The sequence below is a fragment of the Aquarana catesbeiana genome, linkage group LG03 (assembly GCF_042186555.1).
Source record: "Aquarana catesbeiana isolate 2022-GZ linkage group LG03, ASM4218655v1, whole genome shotgun sequence".
Classification (NCBI taxonomy): domain Eukaryota; kingdom Metazoa; phylum Chordata; class Amphibia; order Anura; family Ranidae; genus Aquarana; species Aquarana catesbeiana.
In genome coordinates, this window is record NC_133326.1 from 469516233 (window position 1) to 469543127 (window position 26895).

Sequence of the window (26895 nt, forward strand, 5' to 3'; positions counted from 1 at the left end):
TTGGTGCACCCACTTTTTAATTTTCACACTTACAACTTCTTATATGAAAATGAAAACTGTATTGCAAGTTATCACTGCTTTCAAGATTTAAAAGGAATAATAATAATTTGGCAAAAAAATATGAAGCCTGCCACCACGACAAGGTAGACTCTATTGAGCAGGACCCTACACTAAAGCGGGCCATTGACGGTTCGAATCATGTATGGGTAGGCTAAATGTACCCAAATTGATCGATCGTCTAACTCGGTTACAACCTGCCTGACGGATTTTACATCTATAAAGCTGCTAGCAATAATCACTGCGTTTTTCCTGACGGGCACGGCTTCCCCTGGTGGGAGAACGCAATGGCTTGGCGGGAGGGATTACCCTGTCAACACTGACTGTGTTGATGGGGAAAGAAAGCTAATTTTTTTTTTTTTTTGGGTTGCAGGAAAGAAATTCACTCAATCTTTGGCTGGCCTAACACTAACTGCACTACATTTTTCAGTGTCCCCCAAGTCTATTCTCTCCTAGCAGATCTAAGAACACACACGCACACAGTGCTTCGGCCCCTCCCATAAAGGTGGTCTTCCTAGTTCCAGCTCTTGTTTACTCAAAGCTGAGATAGAGGAGCTGGCGCAGGAAGTAGTTAGAGGTGGCAACAATAAGCTCAGTGACACAGCAGCAGCTGCCAACTCCTCTTCTGTAGTACACATATAGAGAAAGTCAGTCTAGGCACGTGGTGCTCCTGCACCCACATTAAAAAATGTGCCAGGGGCAGGTGCTTCTCCCGGCCGGGCCCCTCAGGACGCCCGGGTTCCCTTGTGACGCCCACCTCCCCAACCCCGATGGTGGCCCTGTTTGTGTGTGACAGTCTGGAGTCATAACATGCCTTCATATTTGCCTATCCCTAGGGTATGATCTGAGCATCCTACCTCTTAGTCAGTCTGAATTCAGGGTTGGTACTCATTGGTTGTTGGCAGCCTTGGCGGGCTTGTTCATTGTCCTTTTGGGATATTATACCCCAGGGGCTTTTTCTTTTTTCATTGGTTTTCTCAGATTCTCTGTAGCCTTCTATGGTTCTTGGCAGACTTTCAAGGCATGCAAGGGAGTTCATCTTATTCTGCTTCAGATTCAGTAATTTTTCTTCCTTGTTTCTGTTTCTTTTTCTGTCCTGACTTTCTGAATTCTGCTGTATGTCCCTTAACAAATGACAAAATATTATTTTTGTAAATACCCTCAATGAACTGAAATGAGATGTCCAGCCACCTTGTGTTTTTATTGACCCCGTGTACAACTTACTTACAAAACCGAAGCATGCTGGGTACAATAGGGGTTCTACAGAGGTTGGCTTTTTGTTTGCCATTGTCCCAGCCTCCTGTAGGTGGCAGTATAATCGCCACTATCATACCTGCAGTGAAAAAAAATGTTGGTTCTGTGGGATTACTGGACAGGAAATCAACTGTGTGCATGCAAAAGAAATATTTAGGCTACTTTCACGCTGAGGCGCTTTACAGGCACTATAACGACTGCAAAGTGCCTTGAAAGCCTCTCCTCTCACTCCAATGTGAAAGCCCAAGTGCTTACACACTGGAGCGGTGCGCTGGCAGGACGGTAAAAAATAGTCCTGCAAGCCGCATCTCTGCAGTGCTGTAGGAGCGGTGTATACACCGTTCCTAAAGCGTCCCTGCCCATTGAAATCAATTGGCAGCGGCACCTTTTTGGGCGGTTTTAACCCTTTTTCGGCCGCTAGCGGGGGTTTAAAAGCGCCCTGCTAGCATCCAAAAACCTCCTCCAAAAACCATCAACGCCCGCTCACTCCAGTGTGAAAAGCAGCCTTATAGAAAATCTCTCATATCAAATCACATTCATGACATCAACTCCTTATACACTGTTTTAACCACTTCAGCCCCGGAAGGATTTGCCCCCTTCCTGACCAGAGCACTTTTTCGGCACTACGTCGCTTTAACTGACAATTGTGCGGTTGTGCGACGTCGTACCAAACAAAATTGATGTCCTTTTTTCCCACAAATAGTGCTTTCTTTTGGTGGTATTTGATTGCCTCTGTGGTTTTTATGTTTTGCGCTATGAACAAAAAAGGGCGACAATTTAGAAAAAAAACAACTTTTTTTTACTTTTTGCTATGCCGCCGACGCCCCCAACGCCCCAGTGTGAAAGTAGCCTTATTCCCACTATTCCACCTTCATTTAAAATCTCTTCTGTTTCCTTTATTTAATCTCCTGAAACGATGACTTATTTGTTCATGAATGTTATTAAAACTCTTCTACAAAGCAGATTATGAAAATGATCTAATTAATGGTTAGACGCCCATTCGTTTAAATTACAATAACACTGTTGACAAGTTTTCCCATCTGCTCATTGTAGATAAACATAATTTTGTAGAAAAGCCTGATTATTTAGTAATTGTAGTATTGTAACGTTTTAGGCATGGTTATAACTTTTCTTTTTCTTCGCCTTTCCAAACTGTTTAAGCATCAAAATGCTTAAGAGCTTAAATTTTTTTTTTATAAGCATAAAAAATCTCTTTAGTCCAGTTATGTATTCATTAAATGTATTTTTAAAATAGTGCTAGTATAACTGCCTGAATTTTTTTTTTTTTTAATCTTTCCACAATCCCTTGCAGAAATCAGACTAAGAGTGGGAGGTTATGCATTGTGAGCAAATAGGGTTCTATTGCAGCGCATAAAGCTGCCCAGCTAATGTTTATTGTCTCTGGAAGCTGAAAGGGGAAATGTGATCAGTTCGCATTGAAGAGACCTTGAGGGATGTGGCCCTGTTCATTTTCTGTCTATACCTCCTACATTATGATTAGCAGTTAGAAGGTGCCCTTTAACCACTTTAAGACCGGGCCTCTTTTTTAGATGCGGTGTTCACAGGTTAAAAACTTTTTTTTTTTTTTTTTTTTTTTTTGCTAGAAAATTACTTGCAACCCCCAAACATACGTTTTTTTTTTTTGTTTTTTTTCTAACATCCTAGAGAATAAAATGGCGGTCATTGCAATACTTTCTGTCACACCATATTTGCGCAGCAGTCTTACAAGCACACTTTAAAAAAAAAAAAAAAAATACACTTTTTTGAATTAAAAAATGAGACAATTGTAAAGTTAGCCCAATTTTTTTTATATATTTTGAAAGATAATGTTGATACCCAATATGTCACGCTTCAAAATTGCGCCCGCTTGTGGAATGGCGATAAACTTTTACCCCTAAAAATCTCCATAGTCGAGATTTAAAAAATTCTACCGGTTGCGTGTTTTGCGTTAGAGGACATCTAGAGCTAGAATTATTGCAATCGCTGCGTTACCTCACGTGTGGTTTGAACACCGTTTTCATATGCAGGCGCTACTCACGTATGCGTTCACTTCTGCACGCGAGCTCGGCGGGACGGGGTGCGTTTTTAAAAATTTTTTTTTTTTTTTTTTTTTACACTGTTTTTAGAAGAAAAAAGTGTCACTTTTATTCCTATTACAAGGAATGTTGACTTCCCTTGTAATTGAAAAAAAGCATGACAGGACCTCTTAAATATGAGATCTGGGGTCAAAAAGACCATATTTACACTAAAATGCAATTTAAAAAAAATGTTATTTAAAAAAATAAACAAAATAAATTGGCTCTTTAAGAGCTATGGGCGGAAGTGACGTTTTGACGTTGCTTCCGGCCTTTAGTATCATGTAAACGGGTGGGGGCCATCTTCCCCTCACTCGTCTCCATGTCAGCCCAGGGGACAGACGCTATCGCCTCCGCCGCTGCCGATTAAAAGTGATCTTGTGGCGAGTCCGCCATAGACGACTTTTATCTTGTACCGGACCGCTGGGTGAACGTGGGGATACCAGGGTTATGGCAGCCAGCTGCTGCCATAACGATATCCGTCCCCAAAGTAGGGACGTGCATCGGCGTGCGGCAGTCTAGAAGTGGTTAATAGTATAGTAAGTGAGCAGGTGACACAGGAAGAGGCTATAGTGAATAATGTTATTGCCTTCCCAGCATGGTTGTGTGAATCACAAGACTGATTAATCACGATTACAAATATCTTTACAGCAGCCTAACAATTCGCATATATATGTATGGATTTCAACTTTTATGTTTTCAGCTGTTTGGTTTGAATTCCTCTGTAAATGTTTATAACGCTACACCATGTTTCTTTTTTCCCAATAAAAGAAGAACTTGTACTCTTGCACAGTGGCTGCTGACCCGCAGCTAATAAAAATCTATTGATTCACTTGAGAAGACACGCTTGTCCAAATATCAAACAGAGTAAACAACATATGTAGACTTGGAGAGCAATATGTCTGATATTTGCTGCATAGGTAAACATCATTTACTGTAGAATGTTTTTATATTTATGGGATGTGAGCATTCTATATTGAGTAAAATATCAGGGCTCGACCCATTCAGGCTTTACACAGGTCTCTAAGATGACAGTAGAGATGCTTTGCTGTTACACATATAGGAAGGGGTCAGTCAAAGAAGTGTCGGTAATAATTGTAGTGAGTTGGAAATGGAAGCAGTCAGCTGACTGGTTGCTTTGTTCATTCATTTCTATCTTTGTGTTTTTATAAGTGATTTGACAGATAGAAGTGTTAATTTACTCCTAGGTTCAGACTACATTTCAGGACGTACAAAAATTTAACTACTGTGGACTTTTCACACTAAAAATGCTTTCATTCCTCTTGTGCACCCAAAAAGCTTAAAGGATAAGTTCACTTTTTTTTTTTTTTTGTAAGTTCCAGCTCCCCTTTCTACCTATATACCATTAAGGTGATAGTTATCTCCCCCCCCCCCAAAACAAAAACAAAACATGCTCCTGTCCCTTTTTAAGGTACAAGCTGTAGCATAGTGCTTTTGCCTTTTTAATTGCCCCTTTCTATCTTTTACAGTACTTGGTTGATCCTGCCTGGTCTGGACCTCCCCCCTGAGCTAACCACATTTTATCATGACTGCTAAGCAGTCCGCTTACGTGCCACCATCATCCCAGCTCTCCTCTGTGCGTCTCTGCAGCTCCCCCCCCCCTGTCGGTTCCGTGGTCAGCGGTGAGAACACTATTCCCTTGCCCCCTTTTCCTCACCCTCTCCTCCTTTTTGTTCACGTCGCTGATGTGTGTTCACTTGACTGCCTAGCTGATGTCAGAAGGGGGAACTCAGCCCCTGCCACTGTAGTCAGTACATCGGGAGGGATAGTGGCTGGCGGTCACGTGACCACACATCAGCGATATGAAAAAAAAAAAAGGTATTTAGCTGCTGAATTAAAAAACAAACAAACAAAAAAAAAAAACACTGTGTAGTATATCTTCTGATTTGCAGAGGGGCTGCAGAAATTATTAATTGACCTTAACAATTCCTTTTACCTCTGTTGCAGAAAAATAAAAGCTTTCTTTGTTTTTTAGAACAAGGCCTTACCCTAGTCTATGGTGTGTTCCATAGACTAGTTTATGACTTCCTGGTATGTAGATTTAGGATTTAAAAACAAGTAAGACACAGGAAGCAGTTCACCAGCTGACCTCATTAGCACACATGCACCCTGCACCCATCAACTATGTTCACACGGCATCCCTCCAGACTTGCATTTGTCTGGCTTGTTAATGTAAGCTGTCCACGGCTAATGTGTTTGCACGCCATCCCCAGCGTTCCTCCAGACAGGCCTGGGCTGCATGCTAAACTCTCTGGGGCTGCGGGTTGGACACCTCTGTAGTGCAAGGGCCTGTAGCGTGAATGGATAGGTGGGTCCTTCTATTCCATAGTTTTGGTAAATCTAAAGCCAAATGTACAGAGACTGTACAATCAGATTGTATAGTGTGTGGCCACTCTTTTTCATCTTAAATGAACTAGCTGCGCTTTCAGTGCCATTAATTGTTAGACACTCCAAACATGGTAGCAAAGACGCATTTTGCCATTTCAAAAAAAGAGCGTCAAATGCAGCAAAACGCACAGTTAAAAATGTGCAAACCGCAACATGCCAAAATGTCCCATGGGCTACCATTGAAATGCACGTCGCAGGAAAAATGAGCCAAAACGACAATCCCACTACGTTGGGTGTGAATGGGGCCTGAAAGTGAATTTGGTGTGCTTACACAAGAGCAAAGAGCCTCTATTCACATCTGCTTGTTTCTGAACAAGAAAATGTGCACTTTGCCCCGCGTTTCGGAAATGTGCTGCAAATGCACATGACACTTGCATTACCATTAAATGTTAATAGCACCCCAAGCATGGGTGTCAGGCACATGTTTTCTCTTCGTTTGTTCGCACGATAAACGTGCTGCAAATGCACCAAACAGCGATGTAAAGCAACGCACAGTGCTCCACTCAGCAGCGTTTTTCATGCATAGGGCAGTCCATTCAAGTGCATTGGCTGCCCTAAGCAAAAAACACCCCCAAAAAAACACATACAGAGATGTGAATGTGGCCTGACAGCCGAGTGTCTCCATGTACTGCCTCATTTTGTACAGGTATAAAGGTGGCCATACACTGTACAATCTCTGTACAATCTCCTTTACATTTTCCAAAACTATAGACTAGGAGGACCCACTAGGAAGGCATGAACTTTTCTTTGGAACAGGGGCTAAGGTAAGGTAAGGCGAGCTGGAATTTAAAAAGGGAAAAAGGTCAACTTGGCCTTAAACTATTTAATTTTTAAAACGCATGTAGCCTTCATTAAGGCAGTCATAGTGGTGCTGCTGGTCTAGTTGCTCATCTCCTGTAAGCCCAGGATGACTGCTTTAGCTGACAGCATCATGGAGAGCATTACATTTGTTTGAACTCGCGCTCCTCAGTCTCCCTTGCACTGAGTAAACCCGAGGCTTTCAGAACTGAACACTTCAGAGTCATTGCTTTGGTGAGCTGGAGACTGAAGAAAGACCTCTCTAGCTTGTAAACACTCACAGGGGGAGGGAAAGCTATAGAGCCCGGTATGCTCATGTGCTGACAGGAGGAGAGAGCAGTGTGAGCAGATAGGTGAAATGCTGGTGAAAGAGAACTGACTTTAGCTTTATTGTTACCCTGACCTTTTCTCTGATGCAGGTAATCAGCCTGGCTATACAATCCTGCAGTGATGTGTAAATCTTGGGGACTGAATGGACTGAAATACAAATTCTTTAATAGAAACCATGGTTCCTGTAGATGTATTTCATCCATGTATTTCACTTTTTTTTTTTTTCTTTCTGGCGATCAGCCTTACTGAGAGAAAAGCAGGGGCAGTCATAGCTATCCTGTTTGAAAAGGCTTCTTTCCTTGCAATCTCTGGTTTCAACACATTGGTGTTTCACTTTTTTGATTTTAGTGGATGAGCTTAGGGGCTGGTAGCCAGGGAGTGGTAAAAGCAAGTGGTTGAGGCATGATTTGAGCACCCATCTGAACAAAGATGTAACTGCTCATGGCTTTACACATGCCCTAATGCTTTGCCTTGCAGCCATGATAAAAATGAAATGCCACGTCTCACTCAGTGTATGGATCAGCACAGAATGTGACCCATTTAACTGAATAAGCTACGGCTATGTACAATGTGCACAGTTGTGGTACGGTGGATCAGTATTTTCAGAGTTAAAACTGGCATTGAGGAGGCTACACATTGTCTCCTCACTGCCTATCAAACACTCTCTGAAAAAGGATCCATTATCTGATGATGAGCCTATACCTACAAACAGAAAACTAGCATTTCAGATGTAAGGGGCAGCAGTGGCCACCTGCATTTTAAAGTTTAACTCCAGCTTTTAAAATACTATACGTGGTTTGGGCCAAGCTGTTAGTGAAGGACATAGTTCATTTGGGCCAAGCTGTTAGTGAAGGACATAGTTCATTTGGGCCAAGCTGTTAGTGAAGGACATAGTTCATTTGGGCCAAGCTGGCCCAAACAAACTATGTAAAGTATATCAAAAGCTGAAGTTCAGCTTTTAAGGTGAACATATATGGATCAAAATTCAGCTGGTTCAGCAAGGACCTACCTAATTTGGCTCCATGTATGTGGCCACTACAGTTCAACAGAAGTCCATCTTCCATTTGACTTCTGTTCAATTGCCCTGTTGGATCAAAGCTGCTGAGTGAATGGCTTCAGCGCTGATCTGTGCATTCTGACAGGGCGAGTTTCTCCCTGCTGTCAAAATACAATATTATTTCCCTCATCCACCTTGAATTTGTGTTTGGGGGAATCAGTTAAATTTTTATCGTTCAGCCAGCTGGCAGAGAAATAGAAACTGAACCACGAATGGACAGCTTTACAGGGCTTGTTCAGATGTGTGGCTATTGTTGCCATTCCTCTGAAAAGTGCTCTGTGGTGGATTGTTTTTCAAAGGGTGTTTGACAGGTGGTGAGGACCCATTAGGTCACCTCCACACCAACTGTTTTAACCCTGAAAATACCACCTACACTTAAATGCGACATGCCGCACACTTAAATGCAACACTCTTATAATGGAATTTATAAAAAAAAAAGTAACAATGTAATTAAAAAAAATTAAAAGTACTTCCAAAACACTTAAAAGATTTACACATACATGCAGTTAGGTTACATAACACACACAGAATATACACATTCAATACATTTGTGTAAAGGTCAGGATAGTGTATTTTCACTAAGAATATTCATTGTATTGTATTACATTATAGCAATGCTTACCTGAAAGCAGTTTTTGATATGACTTTCACATTTTTGCATGCTTGCTCTCCCTTTTTAGAAAGGTCCTGAATACTTATGCATATATTTTTCTTTTTGTTCTTACGCCAGCTATTACTGCAATGTTTGTGACTGTGTAGTGAAAGATTCAATCAACTTCTTGGATCATATCAATGGCAAAAAACGTAAGTTTTCTTTAAAATGTTTTTTTTTTCTTCCGAATTCGTGAGAAATAATGCTCTTTTTTTTTTTTTTTCTTGTTCTTGCCCTACCTGTGATGGTTGTTTTACTTACTGTGAACTGCAGGTGGCAGCAGAGTAGAGCAGAGAATCCTCACTCTGTTTTGTTTAGTGATGGAAGTTGCGTCTTTAGTCTGGAGTACTCAGAATATCTGATCACTGTAATTATTACATGCATAAAGCTCCTGAGTGAGCCAGCAAAATAATTAGTTGGGGTATTTAGCAGTTGGCAGTCAAAGGGTTAATCAGTCAGTACTATAATGCCAGTAGTTATTATGATGTTGCTGTGACTGTTTTGTCATATTTTTTCATACTATAGCTAGGATACTGATTGTGTGCCATGACAATCGTTACTATGGCTTAAAGACCTATTCAAGGCAAATAAGTGTTTCTGCCCCTGAATCACTTCTTCAGCATACAATGGCAACATCAGACTTGTGATGTCTCCATAAGAGCACATGTCTTTCCTTTGTATACTGTTATCAGGAGGCCTCTTAGCCCCCTGGGGACAGGTATTAAGTTAAAAAAAAAAAAAAAAAAAGGGAGAAAAAAAGCTTTCACCGCAACACACTCATGCACATTTTAGGCCCCCCCTTCAGATGTTTTTTTTTGCCTATTACTGTAATGCATGGCTCACACATTACAGGTTTACAACCCACCCACACCGATGCATTGCACTAATGCTCATTAAGAGTCACATTGTACTTTGTTTTAAGATGGTCCCTTCATACTAAATTGTACTCCAATGCACTTAACTAGCACACCTCAACCAATGTTTATTTTTGTTTTGTTTTTTTACACGCCAGTTGGAAAGTATCTGTGCATTGTGGTGTGCTGATTTGAAATAATTGGAACAGGCGCTCAACCAGCCTAGTCATTCATCTCAGCATACCACAACACACAAAATGTGCATTAATGCAATTCAGAGTGTGAAAGGGCTATTAGGAATTATCTTGGGGTCCTCATTACATTTAGTGTATGTTACCTAAACATTCCATGTTCCTGATGTGTCTGCTGTACCATGTACTTGTGTTAAAAACAGGGTTGCACAGATACCGATATTAGTATCAGTGCCGATTAACAAGCATTTGAACAAGTACTTGTGCAAATGCTCTGATACTTGACCCGATACTTGCCTCCTCAGCATAGCAGGGGGAGCCGGACAGCCTCACAGATGATTGGTGCAGGCAGTTACAGGCACTGATCTCCCTGTATACCTTTCAATAAAGCAGCTGACGACTCCTCCCTCCTCCCTGTATACAGGGAGATTGGTGCTTGTAACTGCCCGCACCGATCGTCCCCTGTGTTCTCCAGGTCCCTGGGTCTTCTCTGTGTTCCTCCGCTCCCCTGTCCTGGATCTGTCAGGCTTGAGAGCAGAGGAAGGAGCCGGAAAATATGTAATTTTACTGGCTCCTTCCTTTCCTGAATGAACTGAGGCAGTGATCACTGACTCTGTCCATTCATAACTGAGCATCGTAAACTGTGTTTAAGATGCATCAGTTTATGAATGAACAGGAGCCTCTGTCTCTTGTCCATTTATCTTCAGTGCAGCTGAGGCTGCAGAGAAAGGGACTGGGGAATCTGTGTCCTCATTCCCTTACCCTGTCTCAAAGGGGAGATGTCCGGGGTTAGAGTAGACCCCTAATATCTCACCAAAGCCCCCCAACAGGGCTGATAAAAGAAAAATAAAGAATTGTAATAAATATTTAAAAGGTTAAATTGTTAGAAAAAAAAAATCACACACACACACACACACACACACGGCATTGTAAAAAAAAAAGTATCGGTACTTGTACTCGGTCTTAAAGTGGTTGTAAACCCTTTTGTGTGACTTTTACCTATAGGTAAGCCTAGAATAAGGCTCACCTATAGGTAGTGAAAATATCTCCTAAACATGTGCCGTTAAGGGGATATTTCACTTGTGCACGATGTCATTGGCGCATGCACTGTGAAGAAATGGACCACCATGCTGTTTGTTCCCCCAGCGTGTGCCATGACTGCTCCCGCGCGCATGCGCCGGAAAGGAAGAGGGGCGTAGGTGGACGCGGCCTCCAGGGACAGCGCGGGCTTTGTTTGCAGGTAAGTGTCATATAATGGGCTAGTATGCAATGCATACTAGCCCATTATGCTTTTATTTTGCAGGCCTTGCGGGGAGCAGAAGAGGAAGTAAAACCCATCGGGGTTTACGTCCTCTTTAAAGTGGTATCAGTGCAACCCTAGTTAAAAAGTATAATTTTCTTTTTGTATTTCTTCCTTTTGTGTGAAATACCTGGCTTTATAAAGTTTTTTTTATTTATATATATATATATATATATATATATATATATATATATATTTATATATATATATATATATATATATATATATATATATATATATATATATATATATATATATATATATATATATATATATATATATATATATACATACATACATACACACACAAATGTTTGTTCTTGCATTACTATTTTAAACGGAGTAGATTGTTTTACAAGGTAAGAATTCACATATACTCTTAAAAAGATAGAAAAAAAGACAGTAGTTCATGGAATCTGCCCTCCCCTTTTTTATGTATTTATTTATTTTTCAGTAGCATGTTTGAAGCCATTTACTGTTGAATGTCTCACTACCTCTGCTGGAAGTTTATTCCAAGCATCAACTACCCTTCAGTAAAATAATACTTTTTCTAAAATTCGTTTTGAACTAGAAAATGACTCAATTTCCCCCTCACTGGCTGTGATGATAGCAGTGGGAGCCAATGGCTGTGTCTGAGCCAATTAGGAGGGAGAGATCCAGGAAAACAGCTCCCTAGAGCAGCTACCTAGAATGCATGAAGATAAAAAACCTTCAGCCTTTAGAACTGCTTTAATGCTAAATATGTAAATGTGTAATGGTTTTTAGTGTAAGTCAGCTATTGACTGTATATAGAGAGAGATTGTAATAATGAGGCTTTTAGTATTTTACAAAAACACAATATTGTATACAGTACATGTAGTATTTATCCTTTTAGATTACATTGTAAGCCAATGACAATTTTAGAGTGGGTTTTTTTTTATAACCTTTGTTATAAATATAGCAGGACGTACAGAATGAATGAACGAGGTTAAAGGATAGTGTAAGCATTTGATTTTCTTTGATAGAAGCCCTGACTATTCAGTCAGATGTACATCTAACTTAAGAGAAGAAAAATACACTGATTGCTGCTTGCCAAGTGCTGATAAGGCAGCAACATCTTTTTAAAAAATGAGCATGTTTAAAATATGTAGACTTCATAGATCAACTTTTTTCTTTTTTTTTTCCTCACTTTCATTCTGTATTTTCTTTAGCAGACTGAGTAGCATCCTGTTTTTCAGTTTCCTTTTATGTATGCTAAATATAATTATGCTATTACAAGTTTAGTGCTTGCCACCCACTGCTGCAGCTGAGGAATTATCTTTTTTTTTTTTTTTTTTTTTCTTTGGGGTGAGGTAGAAGCGCTAGAATGTTATCTTTGGCGTCACATTTTGCAGTCAGGGTGTACAATAATGGCAAATTAATATTTCTGTTAAAACCTCTTCAATTTCTAATACATTATTTTAGCTCCTGAATTTAAATTAAGCTGAGCAGAATTCTGGGAATGCAGCTGCTGAATTGTACACGGTTGCTGCATTTTTTATTTTATAAACGTACTTTTATTTTCTTGGAATTCTTCAATCAGTCCTTACTGTCTTCTAATGCCTACACAGAAGCAGTGTGTCCGGATCGATGCAACCTTGGTAAACCCTTGGGAGGTGTGCCCTGGGCCCCACACTGTGGGGAGGGCCTGTAATGTGGCTTCAAGCACTTGATCCTGCGTGGGGTGCTCACCTTGGCACTTAGTACATTTTGTAGAGTTGACCGCAGGTTGCATTACAGGTCCAGGGCCGCAGTCCATCACTATGGAACCCAGTCCCTAAAGGCCCCTTTGGGTAGGTAGGGGGGTATCCCCAACAGGATGTGCTAAACATGGACTTCTATATGTAGTCCAGTATTGTGGAAAGGTAAGACAGGGTCACCGTGAATTCAAGTCACAGAATAAACTTCAGACTTGGCACCGAAATACAACCACTCATAGCTCTCAGGTGGATGATGGAAAAGATGTTGCATCACACACTTCACTCCACCTCCGCTTAGAGTCCTTATAGGTGCTTTCCCCCTGCCCTTTTGCCACGAGGATTTGTTACAGGACGATTTACACCTGGGGTACTGTGTACTCATTTCAAACACCCTTACTCTATCTCTCACACTTTTCTCCATGAGTACCCCACAGGGGAATGCCCTCAGTTGTAGCCATAATGGAGACCAGGCGAAAGGGAGTCGAATCAAAACGGCAGGCAAATATTTGCTCTGCCTTGTATTGTAGCAAAAACTGGTTCTAACGCCACTTTCTGCAACTAACTCTAACTCTTTCAGGCACACTGCATGTAGCTTATTTAACAAAAGCAGAATTTTCTGCATCTGTGTCACAATTTCTTGGACAGATTATGGGCTTAATATACCTTCTTTGTCTAGAGCTTAGAAACTCCACTTCTGCTCCCATTTCTCACCCGGACTCTGACCCTGGTATGGTCGTAAAGGGCAAAGAATCGGAAGGGAATGATGTAGATGTTGAGTCAAGATTTCCTACCCCGATATAGTTACTATATTGGAGAGGGAATTTCATGCAAGATGCTTACTAATGTTGAAAAGCTTGTTGCCTCTGCTAGCAAGAGCTGTGGCATTGTGCATAATGACTCCTGTCTTGCCACACCTCTTTGGGCACATGGAGACCTATAAAACTTATAAAGCATATTCTGTTCATGAAGAGATAAAATTTGCAGTCTATAACAATTTGGTCACCCCTAAAAGATTTTTCAATCCTCAAAATATTTTCTGAACTCTATCCAGTGAAAAAAGTTTGCAAAGTAATGGGTAAATCCTGTGGTTGATCATGCCATCTGTCCTAAACAAACTTCTCACTGTTTTTAAAAATGTTCTGCTGTTCCCTAAAGATTCTGCTCAGAGAAAATTTGAGATGCTCTTAGAAGCCCGTTTTAATTGGCCAGACCCAGACCTGCCACCAGTGCTAGCTGCAGTTTGGCACACATAGATAACTGGACTAGGATAATGAATAACCAACAAGACTCCGTTTTCCAGGATTGTCCTGTTGTAGAACAATTACAATTGCCTCTCTGCTTTTTGATGTAGATTCCCTGAAACGCATCATAAGAGCTGAATCTTATGGCAAAAGGTTGGACAGCTAAAGCTGCCTGTAAAAAGCACCCTGTAGGTATGCCCTTCCAAGGCAGATGTCTGTTTGGTGAGGCACTTGACCATTTCGTCAGAGGTTGCAGGTGGGAAGGCTTTTCTTCCTTGAAGTCCTAAAACTGCCTTCCTCAGGAACCCCTAGCTGTTCTAAACACTGTGCCTAGACACTTTACTCATGCATTAACATAAAAACCTAATATCATCCCTTCCTTTCAGCACAAGGCTTGGCCCACAAAGGCCACCAAGTCTTCCTCAAAGCGTACCTCCACAATGAAGGGGTGCCCTCACTCCTAAGAGTATGCTAGTTTGCTTCTTTCTGGGTCGCAGACGTCCCAGACCTATGGTTTCAATCGGTGCTTTCAAAAGGGTACTAGGTAGAGTTTAAAACTACCACCTCACTGCTTTCTTCTTTTAAGTCAATCAAAAACTGTCCAAGGGCAGTCAGATTTGCAGAATGCCCTGAACCACCTTTTTTCCCCAGGGATGCATTGTACCAACACTGCCACAGGATACTTTCAAAGGGTTCTACTCAAATCTGTTACCAGTACCAAAGCCTGATGGGTACTTTCATCCTATTCTGGACCTAAAATCCCTCCAATAAATTCCAAAATCTCACATTGAATCTGCAAAGTCTGTAATTATCTCTCTGGGATAAGGGGAATACATTGCATCCATGGGCATCCAAGATGCCTACCTGCATGTTCCTACTTGCCCAGATCATCAGCGATATCTACACTTTACAGTGGCACACAGCCACTTCTAGTTTGTTGCACAACTCTTCAGCCAATCCTCAAGTGACAGGCTATCTAGACCTTCTCCTGAAAGTTTGATCTCCCTTGCAACTCTCAGCAGATGTCTAAAATACAACTCGGTTGCTTCAGGCCTTTGGCTGGGTGATCAGTTTCAACAAATCTGCTCTCCAGCCTTCCACGTGCCTAGAATGCTTGGGTCTGGTCCTGGATGAATCGCAAGCAAAAAGTTTTTTTTTTTTTCCAAAAAAGTTCTTTCTCTAAGAGCTCATGCTTTTGAAAACTGTGATCCAAGAAGTTACTTGTCTTGGTGGATCACTACTACTAACACTTTTAACAGTGGAAAAAAAAATTGAAAAGTTCTTACAACAGACGCAAGTCTGTCAGGCTATAGAGAAGTCTTCCAATCCCTTGACAATTCAGGCAACATGGTTAAGAGAGGAACCCGAATTCCTCATCAAATCTTGGAGCTCAGAGTAGTCAGGTTGACCCCTTCAGCACTGGACTCCCTTCTAAAGGGACATCCAGTGACGTTGGTCAGACAATGCCATATATATCAACCACTATGGAGGAATGAGAAGCCTGGCTGCCTTCAAGGAAGTAGGCCACCAATTTATGCAGTCCACATTCCGGGAGTGGACAACTGGCAGGTGGACTATCTCAGCCGCCACCATTTGGGCCAAGGGTCTCTTCATCCACATGTGTGCAATCTGATATGCCAAAGATGGGTGTTGAAACTCAAGTTCAAAGGCATAGAGGGATTCCGGAGTCTAGGGATTCCTACCTTGTTGAAAGCAAGAAAGGCCATTTCCAGGAGGATCATACATGGAGCTCTTACTTTGGCTGGTGTGAGGTCTGTTTGTTCAGTCCCAGATATTATACTCGTGCCTGGCATTTTGGCTTTCCTACATACAGGTCTTGACTAGAATCTAGCCCTCTGGGTTTGTTGTGCTCCTCCAAACCTTTCTTGGGGACCTTTTTAAAGTGGATGTACATTAAAAAAAAAACAAAAACAAAAAAAAACGGTTTATACTTACCTGCTTTGTGCAATGGAATAGCGAACCGCCTTTTCTCGGGTCCCCCGCTGGTGTTCCTGGCTTCTCCCCTCCGGTGAGTGCCCCTGTAGAAAACCACTTTCTATGGGGGCACTTGTGCTCGCTCCCCAGTCTCACTGTCTGCATCTTTTGACACAGGGATGTGCCTTAGGGGGAGTGTCTTCAAAAGCTTACCAGTCACCTGAAGGTATGAGCCCATAACCTATGGTGTAATAAAATGCCTGTACTGTAGTAATATAATTTACAGGCAAGTCAAATTTCTTTCTACTTCACTGATATTTTCAGAAATTGAAGGACACAATTTGTCTAACTTGTCTACAACTTATCCTTGCTTTTATTCCCATGGTAACAGTATAGGACACCGTGATATAGAAAACCTATTGGTGACCATACGATCAACTTTAGATTTATTAAACCTACGTAATATGAGCACCTACCATATCTAACCAATCAATTTGTATCTATTCAGGCAGGCCCTTGCAATACTTTAGTGGATCCTAAGGTGCTATTAAACCCGAAAGGAAACTTTTATTATATTGCAGCTTGCCTATTTATTTATTTTTCGTTTTTTTTTTTATTTTTTTTTTTCACTTGGTGATCCTGCCAGTAAGTCTGCCAATGTAGCCGTTAGAAGGTAGAGACAAGCTATTTACTACCGACAGGGGTGCTTACGATGGTTAATTTTTATTCATGTATGTAAAACTGTTATCCCAAAAGAAAAAAAACTCTACAGTAACCACTTAGAGTTAGCTGGAGTTTGCCTTTAATTTGTTAATGTGTCTAAATCTGCTAGCCCATCTAACACTAACCTCCTCCCCCAGAATAATAATGTTGCTGTCCAGGGGTGTATCTGGTGCTCCTTCATTCAGAGTGAAGGCACCTTTTCAAAGTATGTGTATTAAAGGAAACATGTTTTGCTAATGCTAACTTCTTAAGACGCGCTTTTTTTTTTTTTTTTTTTTTTTTTTTTTGCTATGCCTGCTTTCAGTACATTGGGTCACTGACTCAGTCCAAGCATTCAGCAAGTGAAATAAGAATTTGATCTCTATACTTGTTCTGTGTTGGTGACTCAATGTGTTAAGCCTTTTTGGAATATGACGGCCAGGCAACCAACCCTTTTATAAGATAGGGTCAGAAATGGTAGCCTGTTAATGGTTTAAAATTAAGAAAAATTTTGCAAAAAAATGTAATGGGAAAGGAGAAGTTTATTAGGACTGGTTAGGGTTAATCAGAGGTTAAATAGGAACACATTTTGTTTAAAACAAAAAACAATTTTTTACTTGTCAGGAAAATCAACCTTGCATCCCATGCATATCAAAAATCAAATTCTTTGATCATAAAATGAAACGTGAATTTGTATATAAAAGTGTAATGTAGTAATGTTGCACTGAATCCCTGATTTATGCTTCTGATAAGGTATTACAAACACTGTTCAAAGGTTATGTTTTTGGCTGCAGCCTCATTTAACCCCCAGGAGACACCAATGCAGTGGTGGCAGCGGCAGCAATGGCACAGGGACAGGGCATACTACGTATGCTTGTGTACTTTACTGATTAATTTTGGGTGATATGTAGCATGCCTAAGGTCTTCAAAGGGTCTAAGATTTTTAATGGCTTTGCACAAAGCAGCCGATCCTCCTCCTTCTGGAGTCTCCAGCTGGCGCTCCTCCTCTTTGGCAAGTGCTCCCATAGGAAGCCGCTTCCTATTGGGGCACTCATGCAGGTTTGATCTAGCCTGCGCCCACAGACATCGGTTCTTGGTCCCGCCCCGCTACCATCGTCAAAAGATTTGATTGACAACAGCAGGAGCCAATGGCTTCCACTGCTGTCAATCTGCCCTGGGAGGTGTGAGAGCCGCTGCTTACAGGAGAAGGGTTTTTGCCCAAATGCAAAGAATGCACTATGGTAAAACCTCTCAGAGGAGCTTCAGTCAGATGTGGCAAAATTAAGTCGGCAGCTACAAAAACTGACAAAACAGACATGGATCCAGCGCCGTCCTCACCTGGGCCAATTACCGGCATCCAAATTGTGGGCAGCTGGCTGTGACCGCTTGCGGCTTCACAGCTGGCTGCCCACTGCGCATGGGTGAGTCACGCTGCGCTTTGTTGAATGTATTGCAGTTTACCTTTCCTTGGATGTGGTGGCTGCATTAATTTTCTCTGTTCACGCTTTTTTTTCTTAGTAATCCTGCCTGAGATGCACTTCCTTGTCCTAGGGCAGTGATGGCGAGCCTTGGCACCCCAGATGTTTTGGAACTACATTTCCCATGATCAGCTACACTGCAGAGTGCATGAGCATCATGGGAAATGTAGTTCCAAAACATCTGGGGTGCCAAGGTTCGCCATCACTGTCCTAGGGTGACAGCCGTACTGTAACTAGGCGGAACAGCGTTGTTAATCTAGGAAGCAAGTGTTAGGACGATGTAACATATCCCCCTCTGTATAACAAAGTGGATGGTGGTGCTTTTTAGGCAATCGAGATAGCCTGGTACAATGCTACATTAACACTTCCTGTGTTGCAGGCAGTTTTCTTTTCGCAAGGTTTCTGGTTGCATAAGCAGCTATTTTTTTGTACTTTTCAAACATATACAGGTGTATCTTATAAAATTAGAATATCATTCAATTCAAAAAGTGAAACTCGTATATTATATAGATGCATTACACACAGTCATATATATTTCAAGCGCCACTTTCTTTTAAATTTGATTATGGCTTACAGGTAGTGAAAGCCCATAATTCAGCAGCTCAGAATATTAGAATATTACATAAGACTTAAAAAAAAAAAAATAACGATACAGAAATGTTGTCTTAGACCCCTTTCACACTGGGGCGGTTTGCAGGCGGTATTGCGCTAAAAATACCGCCTGCAAACCGCCCCTAAACAGCCTCCGCTGTTTGTTCAGTGTGAAAGCCTGAGGGCTTTCACACTGAAGCGGTGCGCAGGCAGGGCGGTGAAAAAAGTCCTGCAAACCGCTTTTTTGGAGCGGTGTATTCACCGCTCCTGCCCATTGAAATCAATGGGACAGCGCGGCAATACCGCGCCTATAGCCGCGCTGTACGAGGGATTTTAACCCTTTTTCGGCCGCCAGCGGGGGTTAAAATCGCACCGCTAGCGGCCGAATACAGCTACAAGAACGACGGTACAGCAGCGCTAAAAATAGCGCTGTTGTACCGCCAACGCCCCCACCGCCCCAGTGTGAAAGGGGCCTTAATGAAAAGTATGTCCAAGCACAGTATAGTATGCACTTAATACTTGGTCGGGGCTCCTTTTTTTAATTACTGCATCAATGCGGCGTGCCGTGGAGGCGATCACTGCTGAGGTGTTATGAAAGCCCAGGTTTCTTTGATGGTGGCTTTCAGCTCATTAGTGTCTGGTGTCATCTATCTCTTGACAGTACCCCACAGATTCTCTATGGGGTTTAGGTCAGGTGAGTTTGCTGGCCAATCAAGTTGGAGGAAGAGTGGAGAGGCACAGAATCCAAATTACATGAGGTCCAGTGTGAAGTTTCCAGTCGGAGATGATTTGGGGAGCTAAATCATCTGCTACTGTTGGTCCACTGTGTTTTATCAAGTCCAAAGTCAGAGCAGCCCCCAGCCAGGAAATTCTACAGCACTTCATGCTTCCCTCTGCTGGCCAGCTTTATAGAGATGCTCATTTCATTTTCCAGCAAGGCTTGGCACCTGCAAACACTGCCAAAAGTAGCAATACCTGGTTTAATGATTATGGTATCACTGTGCTTGATTGGCCCGAAAACTTCCTTGACCTAAACCCCATAGAGAATCTGTGGGGTATTGTCAAGAGGAAGATGACACCAGACACTAATGCAGATGAGCTGAAGACCGCTATCAAAGCAACCTGAGGTTCCATAACACCTCAACGGTGACACAGGCTGATCGCCTCCATGGCACGCCACATTGATGCAGTAAATCACGCAAAAGGAGCCCCGATCAAGTATTGAGCACATACTATACTGTGCCTGGACATACTTTTCAGTAAGACAACATTTCTGTATCATTATTTTTTTAAGTCTTATGTAATTTTCTAATATTCTGAGCTGCTGAATTATGAGCGCATACTATACATGGACTTACTTTTCAGTAAGCCAACATTTCTATATGAAAAATCCTTATGTAATAATCAAATTTTCTGAGATGCTGAATTTTGGGTTTTCACTAGCTTTAAGCCATAACGATCATAATTAAAAAGTGCTTGAAATCTATCACTTTGTGTGTAACGCATCTATATAAAATTAGTTTTCACTTTTTGAAATTTTTGATGATATTCTAATTTTATGAGATGCACTTGTATATGTTCGACAAGTGCAAAAAAAAAAGCTGCTTATGCAACCAGAAACCTTGCGAGAAGAAAACTGCCTGCAACACAGGAAGTTTTAATGTAGGATTGTTCCACGCTATCCCGATTGACTAAAAAGCACCACCACCTTTGTTATGCAGAGGGGGAGAAGTTACATCATAGTTACATCCTAACACTTGCTTCCTAGGGTGACAGTGCTGTTCCTCCAAGTTACACTTCCTTGTCCTAGGGTGACAACCGTACTGTATTTCAGGCAGGATTACTAGGTGAAAATAAACAAGAAAAAAAAAAGTGAACAAAGAAAATTAATATACAGCCACCACATCCAATGAAAGGTAAACTGCAATACGTTCAAAAAAGTGCAGCTTGCACATGTTAATTGTGGGCAGCCAGCTGTGAAGCTGCAAGCAGTTACAGCCAGCTGCCCACAGTTAACATGCTGGTGCACTGAAGAACAGTCAATACCTGGCCCCGATGAGGACGGCGCTGGATCCTTTCTGTTTTGTCAGTTTTTGTAGCTGCTGACTTTTAATTTTGTCAAATATGACTCAAGCCCAGATAATATAACTGGGTACTGACATTTTAATAGGTAAAGTTGATCCAGGGAAAATCTGATTGCCTCTTGGGGGATCAGCAAGGAATTTTTTTTCACCTGCTGTAGGAAATTGGAGCATGCTTTGCTGGAGTTTTTCGCCTTCCTTTGGATCAACTGTGGGTGAAGGCTTGTGTATATGGGATTGTAATACTGTATATATATATATATATATATGTGTGTGTGTGTGTGTGTGTGTGTATATGTATGTATGTATGTATGTATATATATATATATATATATATATATATATATATATATATATATATATATTATGAGACTGTTCCACAGATGGAGACTGAGCTTTAGTGTCTAATACATAAAGAATGTTGGCTGCAGGGTAATAAGCTAAGTCGTTGATGAAGGGTAAGGATGAAGAAGCACCTTGCCTTGACTTTTTGTTTTAATTTCATTCAAATGAACAGTGCATTCTTCTGTTTATCATAGTATATAGCTGAGATCATTTGGACCTCATGCCTTGCATTATGAGCTGTGTATACCACATCTCCTTACAGTATTAGTAATTAAGCATTTTGATGTGTATTCTTAATTAGCATAAGGAAAATGGCTACATATGTTGAATGTGCCTGCTCTGTATTGCACTAATGAGAGCTTTTGTGGTGGTTGACTAGTGATGTCCTAACAGAAGAGAATGGACGCTTTGACATTTTCCTTTGACGTCCGTACTTTATAATATATGTGCTGCTCTTTATCTGGGGGAGCAGGCATTGGTTGTTCTCTGCAATCAATCCGGCGTTATTTAACAATGTGCTTCTTCTCTAGAGTCTGCAGTCAATGTGTCAATCATGTCTGTGATGTCTAAAGGTTTAGTCACACTGAGTTGCTGATACTGAATGGTTTTTCAGCATTTCTACTTTGAGGTGCTGATTCTCTGCTTCATATTGAGGGCTGTTTTTTTGAAGGGGGGGGGGGGGGTCTTTTCATACATTTTATTTTTATGTGAATTGCCAGTATTCTAAGGGGGCAAAAAGTTTAAGATTCAGAGCTTCAAATTTTGTTTTTCCCTTTTTCCCCAGAAAGGGCTTCTTCACGTACGTGTAATCACATTGTGGTTGTCTTCACTTTGTACCATTATAGCCAATAGTTCAGTTATTTTGACAAGTACTCGCTCCCACTTCCTGGTAAGATCGCCCAGTGATTTACGTAAACTCCGGCCCCTCATCCCTCCCGCCAGCCCCCCCTATCCCCCCCACTGCTACCTTCTGGGACAAACAATGAAAAAAATGGTGGGACCATTCAGAAAGTGCAGCGCGAATTTGCATGTGCAGTAGGAAACAGGCTTCTCTTGCTAGGGATGCCGACACCTGCACCCGAAGCCGATTCACGAATCGGCTAGGGTTGCCAACATTGCTGGATCCCTGTAAAGTTAAGTGTCATTATATTAAAAGTTAGCAGCTACAGTATTTGTAGCTGCTGACTTTGTTAAAATAAAAAAGACTGGAACTCCACTTTTTGCAGTCCATTTCTGTGGGTTTGACAATGTCCAATCAATAAGCAAGATGAATTAGTGGCTCTCATAAGTCTTTGCTGATGTTCCTTCTTTGATGGTAAAAGGAGAGCTCTAGCCTGCCGATGCAGCTCTTTTCTGACCATTGAGGAAGGGGTGGATAGAAATGATCTGAACTATGAGAAGATCTGAGGAGTGGCCGATGGCATGTCAGTGTTTGACCATAAAGCATTTTTTACAGGTATTAGTATCTTCAAATATCTACAGGTTGCATTCTGGTAACTTGCTTGTTATTGTCCAGCATGAAATTACCATTTGAGTGAATACAAATATGTTGAAATAACCATCCGATACCAATCTAGAAGAGGTAATGTGTCCAGTTTGTTCAGGCTTAAAATGCTGCTATATAAATAGTATGGATAAATATGTCCATATCCTGAAGGTACTGTTATTACCTCAGTTATGAAATGCACTGAAGTTTGGATTCTTCAAGAAGAGATAGACAAATGTATGTTCACTAATTACTATGGCTAAGCTATTTACAGTGGGTGGATACCTATTATCTGGGAGGATATCTGCTTGCTTTCCTAAATAAACTAATGGGTGCTACACATTTATACAATTTTCTTGTACAATTTTCGTTTAGATTTACCAAAACCATATAATATGAGGTCAAACAAACGCATTCAATTTGTATGCAGACAGGCTCTTGCACTACATTGTTGAAGGAAATTGAATATGAAAATTGTATAATGTGTGGCTAGCATTAGACTGAATGTTTGAGGGCTATTCGAGACTGAGACTGAAATGTATATTGTGTTCTTAGGGTTGAGAGGGTCCGCAGTGTCCCCTCAATGGACTGATGAGAATGTTCTCGAATGCATTTCGAAAAGCTTTGCTGCCCTGTCGCACACCAGTTTTGAGGTGCCCAACTGGCCTTATCACAGCAGGATTTTAATGGAAAGACCTAATTTAACATTTCCCTCCTTCTTCCTTCTCTTTTTTTTTTTTTTTTTTTTTGCCCACTTGTTGTCTTTTTTCAGAGGTGTTAAGTCCAGTCCCTATATAAAAAAAAAAGTTCCTAAACGAATGTGATTTTCTGTTGCAAGCGTAGAATAAGATGTTAACTAAAAACTTATTTTTTGGTATAGTTAATGTTTAATGGGGAAAATTATCAGGGTTTAAAGGATTAACTTTAAATAAAACTGATGTGTTATGTTTTAATAAAAATACTTAGGCTTTTCCCCCTCGGGTCTGAAAGTTCTGTGAAGAACTTAATGAACCAAATTAGATATCTATACAGGATTAAAGTTTTCAGATGTCCTTGGTTGCACTTATATTAATGTGCAAGATTTTAGTTGTCTTTGTATTTTGTTCACGTACAATGCTTAAAAAAAAAAGACTCTGCCAACAGGTGGATTTTAGGCACAAGCTGTATTCTATCTGAGGAACAGAAGGTGAATTGAGGAATTTTGGAGTTCAGTAGCCTTTTCAGAGAGCTGGTACTAAAGCCATTTTTATTAAAACTGGAACCAAAAATAGGCTGTACAAGCATTCCAGTTTTAGTTTACAAGCATTTTAAGAGCAAAATGAAACCTGCCATCTGATTGCTAGCTTTAGGCAGTAGCCCCACCTTTCATTGCCCAAGTTTACATTAGCCAGGCACTTAAACATTTTTCTAGCAGTAAGAAAGCGGATATCTTGACATCACCATGTTCACTTTAAGTGTCCGTAATCCCTAGCAGACTTCTTATTTGCTCCCTTTTTGGTCTGTTCAATCAGTGTTTCTCAAACTTTTTCAAGTCACGGTGCCTTTGAAAAGTATGTTCAGTCTCAAGGCTTGTCAGTCTAAGGTTTTGAGTCACCTAACTCAGTGTTTCTCAACTCCATTCCTCAAGGCGCCCCAACAGGTCATGTTTTTAGGCTTTCCATTATTTTGCACAGGTGATTTGATCAGTTTCACTGCCTTAGTAATTACCACAGCCATTTCATCTGAGGAAAATCCTGAAAACATGGCCTGTTGGGGCGCCTTGAGGACTGGAGTTGAGAAACACTGACCTAACTGCATGTCAGGGAACGTGCTCAAAATCATGACGCTCAATCGGTTTGTTATTTAGCAGAAGCACAGAGTTGCCATTAACTCTTAATGGTACCCCCAATGGTTCCCTGTGTTGAAATGAATACGCTGCCGTAAACGTAACACACTGCTGCAGAGAGAGAGATGCGAACCGAGGGCTTAATCACGCATGAGGTTTGGGGACAGTAAAATCATGCGGTTATGCTACCCCCATATGCGCTCTCCCTTTTTTAGATGCAGCGGAAGCAGCCAGGGTTATATACATGCTTTGGCCACGGCGGGAAGTATATCTCCCAGGTGAATGGAGCCCCATCGCAACTGTATGCATTGCACATGGTTTTGGCACAGTGCTGCTTTTAGGGGGTTAAAACAGGTGTGGGGAAGTCGACATATTGCCTCATGGCGGTCAAATGCTTCTGAAAAGCAATATTGTGAACAAGCCCTAAAAAAAAAAAAAAAAAACAGTTCTAATCATACAGGATTGGGAGTCAAGAATAAAAGTAACACACATACCTGGGCCCCGCCATGCCACCAACCACACCTGGGCACCAGTACCTCACCTGTCAGACCTGGAGACCCCTTATATGATATGTGTTTGCAGAATCATCGGGTCTGAAGAAAACTAGTGCAGCTGCCACATTCTAAGAACTAGAAAGCTGCAATATATTACGTTTGTTTGTTTCTGGGTTTAGATACAATTTATCTTTCCCTTCCCCACCAGAACATATTCCATTTCCTTTCACTACCCTACTTCTTGTATAGGCCACTGTAGGCAGATAAAAGACTTGTGCAAGCTAGAAGTCATGACTTGGAAATTACGGAGGTCTAATCTCTCCCCCAACCCCCCTGGGACAGCACCGCAAATCAAGGACCAGCGCGCGCGTGTGTGTATCGAGTCAAACACTACCCTGTACCAAAGAGAGCATAACTGTAGCCCAGTATGTATTATTGCTTTGTTTTGGATAGATTATGGAAGAGTTAATATTTCTGTTGAGTTTTTGCGGTTGCCACAGGAAGGTATGGCCACCAATTAAAACACTGTCAGATGATTTAACCCTTGCTCACTTTACTAAATGTGTGTGGGGTTTTTTTTTCCCCTGTGCTCTGCATTGTAGAGCATTCCTATCCCAATAGAGATGAAAATAGCAAAAAAATCCTGATCAAAGCGCTCTAACTCTTAACACTAGCCAAAAGATTATGCATAACAGATTATGCGGTCACTAATAATTGGTTACGTTTCATGTTAATGTGCAATTAAAATCTCATGTGTAGTTCCTTCCCTAAGGGTTTGTTTATACTAGCGACAAGGACTGCAACTACTTGGAAAAGTAATCCACATTCAGATCACTTTTCAGAGGCCTCTGGCAGGCGCTGAGTAGGTGATGTCGCCTTCTTATTGCCTGTTTTAACTGCCTGAATACCGCACTGCTTCCACTTGAATGGGTCTCGTTCAGTGGGCGGTGGTGCCTGCAAAACTTGAGGGGGTATAACATTTTTTTGGCATGTGTACACACCTATCTGCGGCCTTTGCAGTTTAATGAGGAGTGGTTTGGGGACAGTAAAAACAGGGCTCATCTGCATGTTTGTACACCCCCAAAAACCACAAGTGTAAATGATCTCTTAGTTATGCTTACCTGCTCTGTGCAGTGGTTTTCCACAGAGCAGCCCAGATCTTCCTCTTCTTGGGTCCCTCTTCGGTGCTCCTGGCCCCTCCCTGCTTTCGAGTGCCCCCACAGCAAGCAGTTTACTATGGGGGCACCCAAGCCGCAGCTCCCTGTGTCCATTCAGACATGGAGCCGCAGCTCAGCCCCGCCCCTCTCTCTCTTTATTGGCTCACTGAGTTTGACAGCAGCGGGAGCCAATGGCGCTTCACTGCTTTCTCAGCCGATGAGGAGGAAAAGTCCCGGACAGCCGAGTCTCTTGTGCAACATGGTTGGATCGAGAGGGGGGTGGCTGCTGCACACAGAAGGCTTTTTATCTCCGTGCATAGAATGCATTAAGAAAATAAAAAGCCTTCTGCCTTGACAACCAGTTTAAGGTTGTCCAGTGACCGCTTCCTGGCGGATAGCTCTGGTGTGTACAGACTTGTGCCCAAACACCCCTGAGCCTACTCTTTAATAACCCCATTTTCCCCATTAGACCTAGATTCTAAAGCATTCATTGGTGGCTTGATAAAGTCCCATATTGGATACGGAACTATCACCCTTAAGGGATACCTGATAATGAAAACGGAGTACTGCTTGGACCCATTGTACATGCCACAAACTGAAAACTTCACAATATCAAAAGATTCCTAATTTTTTGCATTCTGTTTAAACTACATTTACCTGACCTTCCACACCTCATTCCTTATGAATAATGGTATGCCTAAAAGGTAGGTATGGAGGAATATCCGAACTATATAGGGCCTTAAAGGAGTTGTAAATGCCGAACATTTTTTACCTTAATGCTTTCTATGCATTAAGATAAAAACCTTCTGTGTATAGCAGCCTCCCCGGCACCCCCTAATTACTTACCTGAGTCCCTTCTCTCTCC

The 26895-nt window shown here is 41.5% G+C and overlaps 1 protein-coding gene across 2 annotated transcripts in view; it reads left to right on the plus strand.

Annotated features, from left to right (window-relative positions):
• ZMAT2 (zinc finger matrin-type 2) overlaps positions 1-26895 on the plus strand; it is a 67560-nt gene that overhangs the window by 23990 nt on the left and 16675 nt on the right. For both annotated transcript variants that reach the window (XR_012242910.1, XM_073620880.1), the window contains exon 4: positions 8711-8784. Coding sequence is in view for 1 of the 2 variants with exons in the window: in XM_073620880.1 (XP_073476981.1) it covers positions 8711-8784 (74 nt within the window). In the remaining variant the exon portion in view is untranslated. The remainder of the gene's footprint in view (positions 1-8710; positions 8785-26895) is intronic.